Genomic DNA, 6,473 nt, shown 5'->3' with positions numbered 1-6,473 from the left:
GAATGAATCTGATGTGAATTTGGGAGGAACTGGTGTAGCTTCAGGAAACAGGACTGGGTGGGCGGGGCAAAGAGCGGGAAGGAGGGGCTTATGTTGGGAGGCTCTTTTAAGTATCATCAGACCAGGGTGAGCATTCCTGTTCCTCGAGGTCCACCTTCCGACTGGCTGAACACACCTGATCCAGGTTATCAGCAGTGGGTCAGGCAGGGATAGATGGAAAACAGGTAGTGGCCCCGAGGATCAAGGGTCGCCCAATCCTGATCTGGAGGCTGCAAACACTGTGTGTATTTATTTTTACAAAACATGTTGTGATGCTGAAACTGTGAAAGTGTAAGTGGTGCTGGGGGACAGAGTCTAATCAGGAACTTTTCTGACTCTTCCAGTCTTTAATCAGACTGGAAGCAGCTGAACGTTTTTACTGAAGGACTTTGTCTTTTCTGAGCCGAGCTCTGGTGCTGATTTTTAGCAGTGCGCATGTTTCCATGTAAACACAACACACTGTAGGTGTCAGGGCTGCTGATGACTGACTGAAACTATGCGAGCCTCAGCAAGTCTGCGAAACCCACACGCTGGACTTTCTATAGCTGTGAGGACACTCGCTGGCATAATGCCCCTCACCCACTGCAACTAAACCCCCGTAACCCAACCCTTCCCCTAAACCTGGCTGTTACCTGACCCCTAAAACCAGCTCAGACTGGCCGTCTGAAAAGTCGTAGTGATGGTTTGGAAGCGAAACGTGTCCACAGAGCGACAGAAAAATGTGTGAGCACAGAACAATGAACTGCAGTGAGGCGTGAATGAGTCATCACAGCTACATGAGGAAAGACTGGCTGCAGACACACCAGAGGTCACACACACTCTCACACACACACACACACACACACACAGGCTGGACACACACTGCCCAGATGGCGTGTCAGATTATTTTAGATTAGGTCCGTGTGTGTGTGTGTGTGATTAGCCAGATTACCATGTCCCAGATTAAATTAACCTCAGTTTTCAGTTCTGTTACTTGATCACACAAACACATAAACAGTCTGTGTCATGATGACTTTACCCATTCAGTTTATTAGGAACCCCTGTGTCGGACCCGGTCAGTTTATTGGGAACCCCTGTGTCGGACCCGGTCGGTTTATTGGGAACCCCTGTGTCGGACCCGGTCGGTTTATTGGGAACCCCTGTGTCGGACCCGGTCGGTTTATTGGGAACCCCTGTGTCGGACCCGGTCGGTTTATTAGGAACCCCTGTGTCGGACCCGGTCGGTTTATTAGGAACCCCTGTGTCGGACCCAGTCAGTTTATTAGGATGTGTTAATGTGTTTTTTGTTATTTAGCCTCATTGATATAAACCAGGTGGACATAATAACAGAAACACCTGTCACTATAACTCCGTACAACAACAGATCATTACTTTGGACTAAAACCTGTTGAGATACTTGAAAAAGGCCCAGATGCTGCACAACGTGAAGTTAAAGGGCAAAGAGTTGGAGAGTTTGTTAATTTAATTTTAATTTCTGACTTTTTATACACTAAATGACGAAATGATGAAACCAATCAGCAGATCAATGGATAAGTCAACTCTGGTTACCTCTGACGGAGCGGCCGATGCTGTACAGGTGTGCGATGCTGGGGTTGGTGGCGCTGATCATGGACAGGTACTGCTCAGTCTCGCTGTTGCTGTGGTAACGAAACGACAGCGTCGACGCGAGGGTGAGGATGACGAGGGGGAGGAGGAGGAAGAGTGGTGACATCACTGCAGTGCCACCTGAGGAAAAGTCAGCAGGTGTAAAAAGGCAAGAAGAAGAGCAGGTTAACGTGGGAAGAAGAAGATTTTTGTCTCTGAACTGATGAATCTGTTTATCTTTCATCTGGTTTTTATAAAGATTTATTTTATGATTTTTTAAATTGTATCTCAAAACAACTCAAAATGCAAACACCAAGAACATGAAGGAAATAAAGTTCAATCAACACTAAAAGCCCCAGAACAGCTGCTGTTTCATGATATTATATATGTCATGATATTATATATGTCATGATATTATATATGTCATGATATGATCTCAAACATCTAGCAAGACTTTTCCTTTTGCTAATAAACAGTAACAGCAAGAACAGGTCACTAAGTATCATTTGAACTGATGCATCTTTATCACAGACTGTTACAAATCAGCTTCATCTAATATTTGGATTTCAGGTCTTTTCAATCGTTTCTCTGTGTTTAGCTCAGTCTGCAAACTATCAGTCTGCAAACTTGTCTCAGCTCAGAGAAATAAATTCTTCTGGAAGAATCAACTAATTGTTGCAGCTCAAAGTCTCAGAAGTCATTTCTGTTTGTGGTTAGTCAAGTCAACATTAACATTACAACATTAGTTTGCTCTCACTGTATCATTTGGGTCTAAGTCATCAGAATATTTCTGTTTAATAATCACTTTATTGATTAAGTCTATGACAGTGTCCGTATTAGAGCCAGTTGCAGGACTGTCAAACCCTCATGTGCTCAGTTTTCTGTCAAATGCATCACCTGGGGTTTTTGTCATTTCTCCTTAATGCCTATTTGTTTTCATTCTGAACTAATCAATCAATCAATCAATCAATAAGTTAATAGTAATAATAATGACCAGTGAAATCCAGCTGGTCCGGTGTAAAAACATGAGTCCTGTTAGACAGTGGTGCTGAACTGTCAGACACGTTACAGCGAGTTAAACGGACTTTTACAGGAACAGCACACGGATCGATTATCGGTACCGGCTCCCGGTCTTACCTGCCCGCCGCGGGTTTGTGCGTCGCCGTTAATCCGAGGAAGCAGCGACAGAGAGACGAGAGTCCGGATCCTGCAGGGGAGACGGGTCCAAACCGAGCCTGTCGCTGCTCTGAACGGCTGTTGGTTTTTCACCACAGGGTGTCCCTGTCTCTGCCCGGGAGGGGCGGAGTTTACACGCAGGTTGAGGAATGAAAGAAAAGTGTTTTACGTCATTTAAGTTCGTTTACGTCTCATAGGACAATGGACAACACGAATTTTGATTTATTCGTTTTAGAACAAAAAAGAAGTGGTGTGTCCAAAGGTCTGAGTGGAAAATATAAGTTAAAAAACAAGATGATGCTTTGATTGTTTTTAAGGCCCGTCAGACTGAGCTGCAGAAAAGGATGAATGGGCCCCTCAGGAGCTTCTAGACATCTTAAAAGGTACTAGAGGCATCTCGAAGAGGATCTTTGAAGAGCCTGTAAGGGTCCTGGAAGGGGTTACAAGAGTCCTAGAGGATGTTTTTGTCCTTGGTGGGTTAGCAGGTACTTTGAAAATGTAAATGGGTCCTTGAGGAGGTTGGAGGCAGCTTGAAGGTCCATAAAGTACTTGTGGGGTCCCCGAAGGTGCTTCAGGGATCAGTCAAAAGCTGCAAGCTGTTTCCGAGGATAACAAAACAAAAATATTTTAAAGTTTTGCCCTAAAACTCTTCGGCAGGTGAGATCCAGAGATGATTTCTTTTTCTTTGACTCCCACTGAAAACAGGAGCAAAGAGTATGATGGAGAGGAGGTCTCACTCTGACAGGGAGCTGGTCTTATGGTGCTTTGATGCCATCGTCTGGCTGCAGCTGCAAACTACAACACAACAAGACGTGTAAATGCAGTAGTCATAGATGAATAAATATGTAGTGGTCCTTAGGAATGTTCTGGAGGTCTTTTAGTAAACTACATGGATACTTAACGACAGAGTCCTGTGGACCTTCAGGGGCTTTGGGGTCATTACAGACACTGTAAATGTCATTGAAGAAGTTTTACAGTCCCTGAAACAGTTGTAGCCTCAATCAACAGGTCATAGGGGTCCAGAGTGGGGTAGAAGGGACTGTAATGGTCCTTGAGAGGATCATAGGGACCCTGAATTGTAGGCCTTGAGCAGGCCGTAAGAACCTTTAATAAGTTTGTAGAGGTTACTAAAGACCTGGAGGACATCGAAGGTTTGGAGGAGGCTGTAGAGGAGGTGTATACCTTGAAGACAGTGCAGTCCTGGAGGAGGTTCTGATGTATTTTGAGTACTCGAGGACCTTGGGGGGGCTGTGTGTATTTACAGCAACTGCAATTGCTATTTAAGAGGCTGTAGGAGTTCTTGAATGGACCCCAAGGCCCTCGACGAGACTCTAGTGCACCTTGAGTTAGTGGAAACATGCTGAGATATAAAAAGAAAGAGGAAACATAAGCTGAAATTAATATTCAGGCACTTCCTTCACTTTGTCAGCTACAGTTTTCTCCTCGTCCAACTCATGCTTGTGTTAAAGTGAACTGACGGCGCTGACAGTGTTTGAATCCTCTGTGTTGTACGTTGAGGTAATAATACGGGAGTAATGGCGGCTCCAGGGCCGACCGGTTGACTGACAGCTCATTTAAACAGACACGGTCACAGAGATGAGAGACGAGGCTCAGAAACAGGAAGTTAATGAAGCCGGAGGGATGAGCGACAGGTACAACATCACTGCTGTGCTCGTCTGTCTTTGTGTAACTGACACCTCATTTAGGTGAACACGCTGCTGCTGATTCGCCAGTTTTCTCTGAAACCAAGCAGCACGTGGAGACACTTCAATGTGCCTGAAAAGAAAGAACGAGGCTCTCTCTAAACCTCAATCCAGCTCAACAGACGGAGACCGACACGGAGGTCGTCGGCCTCAGCAGGGTTCTGCAGGAGGCTGCATGGGTCGCATGAAGGGTTAGTTGGTGCTGAAGGTGTTGCAGGTGTCGTCAGGAGGTTCGTCACTGAGTCTCATCCAATTAATTTCACTCAGAACAACAAACAGCAACCTCACGGTGGCACTAAAGGACCAGACCGTCAATTTGTCCATTTTGTGTTGAGATATTTCCTCAGAGCCTCGGTGCTAATGTGGCTAATTGAGATGCGTTCAGGTCGTGTGGGAGAAAAGACGATGGGAAAGATTTTCCATGTTTGCTGCTCATGATCATTCATGTCATCAGAAAAGTCTTCACTTCTTGGTGCAAATACCAGATGTCTTAACCAATAAATCCTCACACAACTAAACAGAAAGACACAAAGTTCAGACACACGTTTGCTAAAAACACTTTTAAGGGCTGCTGTCGTTTGAACAGAGTGGAATAACACAGAGCTTTGGCTGGTTTGTGTTAAAACACTTTGCTAAGTGTTTTTTCTAGTGGCAGATTCAAATGTGCCTTCACACAGGAGGTGAAGCTGAGCGTCGTCCAGGGACATGATTTGATCTCACACATAGCAACCTCTGGAGTAAATTAGTGCTAATCCTAACCCAGCATTTCCTGCTGCTGCTGATTCACCCACATTAATTAAAAGGCTTTTATTGTGAAGCAGTTACACCGACCAAAACATCTAGGAAACATCATTTTCTGCAGCCGAGCTATTTGCTAAGGAAGCGTAAACGTTGAGTGATGCTTTCAAACCAAACCGTTTTGTGTGTCCTCATAAAACAGCTTAAATCAATGAGTGTACGCGGAGATGTTTCTATGCATGCAGGCGTCTTGTAAATAAAGCACTCGAAAAACAAAAGAGACTTTAAATGAGGCACTCAGGAGACCGTTTCTGGCAGTGCGATTGCTGAGTAATGTCTTCTGTCACGAAGAGAGAGCTGATTATTTTGCTAAGCAGGAAAAAGTTGAGCAGAGATTTGAAGGCAGGCAGAGACGAGAACAGAGACAGAGACAGGTCTGCACTCACAGTTAATCTGTTTGAGATAAGACTCTAAGTCTTGGAGCGGCGGAGGAAATCTGAAATCCAGACCATCGTATTTCCATAATCTGCCTCATATCCTAACCAAACAGCCCCGACATGAGCTTCTCCATTCCCATCATGCACCTGGCCTCCGACACATTATCATAATCCATTCAGTCTGCACAGACCTTCAGCCGTAGCTCGCTGCAAGGTGAGGCTGGTGCCGCAGGATATTTTTGTCTAAATGAAACAGATGACAATCTCAGAGGCAAAAACCTTTTTCTGTGGAAATGTTTTAGTTTTATTTTAGACTGAACCTGTAAACCAAAACTGAACCTGTACTAACCCAGAAAAGGTCACATGTCCTCCTCACACTGAGCAAGACATGAAGCAAAGTCTTCAACCTCCCCACCCAAACGCACTCACAGAGGATCAGTCTGCATCAGTCTGCATCAGTCTGCATCAGTCTGCATCAGTCTGCATCCTCAACATAAATTAACAGACAGTAACAGACACGAAGGAGCAGCGGGTCCAACCACAGTGAGCGGAGCTTCAGTTAGTCACAGTGTTTCCTGTTTCCAGGCCCAAATCCTCCCCAAACAAAACCCACTGGCTCACGCAGCCTCAGAATTCAGGATCCCAGTCAAAGCTTGTTTGTTGTTACTTCACATCTGTGTAGACAAACCTCGTGTGTGTCTATGAGCTCACATTCTACTAACTATTAGATTTCTGATCCACATGTGCTCCCTACCTGGAATACGGTTCAACAGGTCACATGACCGTCTAGTGTCAG

At 45.0% G+C, this 6,473-nt stretch overlaps 1 protein-coding gene across 1 annotated transcript in view; it reads right to left on the bottom strand.

Moving 5' to 3' along the window:
• cpm (carboxypeptidase M) overlaps window positions 1–2,880 on the bottom strand; it is a 13,270-nt gene extending 10,390 nt beyond the window's left edge. Inside the window, exons 1-2 of the mRNA XM_026326314.1 lie at window positions 2,761–2,880; window positions 1,588–1,764 (exon numbers count right to left, since the gene is read on the bottom strand). Coding sequence (XP_026182099.1) covers window positions 1,588–1,750 — 163 coding nt within the window. The 5' untranslated portion in view covers window positions 1,751–1,764; window positions 2,761–2,880. The remainder of the gene's footprint in view (window positions 1–1,587; window positions 1,765–2,760) is intronic.
• Window positions 2,881–6,473: the final 3,593 nt, after the last annotated feature.

The sequence above is a fragment of the Mastacembelus armatus genome, chromosome 23, assembly GCF_900324485.2.
Source record: "Mastacembelus armatus chromosome 23, fMasArm1.2, whole genome shotgun sequence".
NCBI lineage: Eukaryota > Metazoa > Chordata > Actinopteri > Synbranchiformes > Mastacembelidae > Mastacembelus > Mastacembelus armatus.
This window is presented reverse-complemented; position numbering and strand designations above follow the sequence as displayed.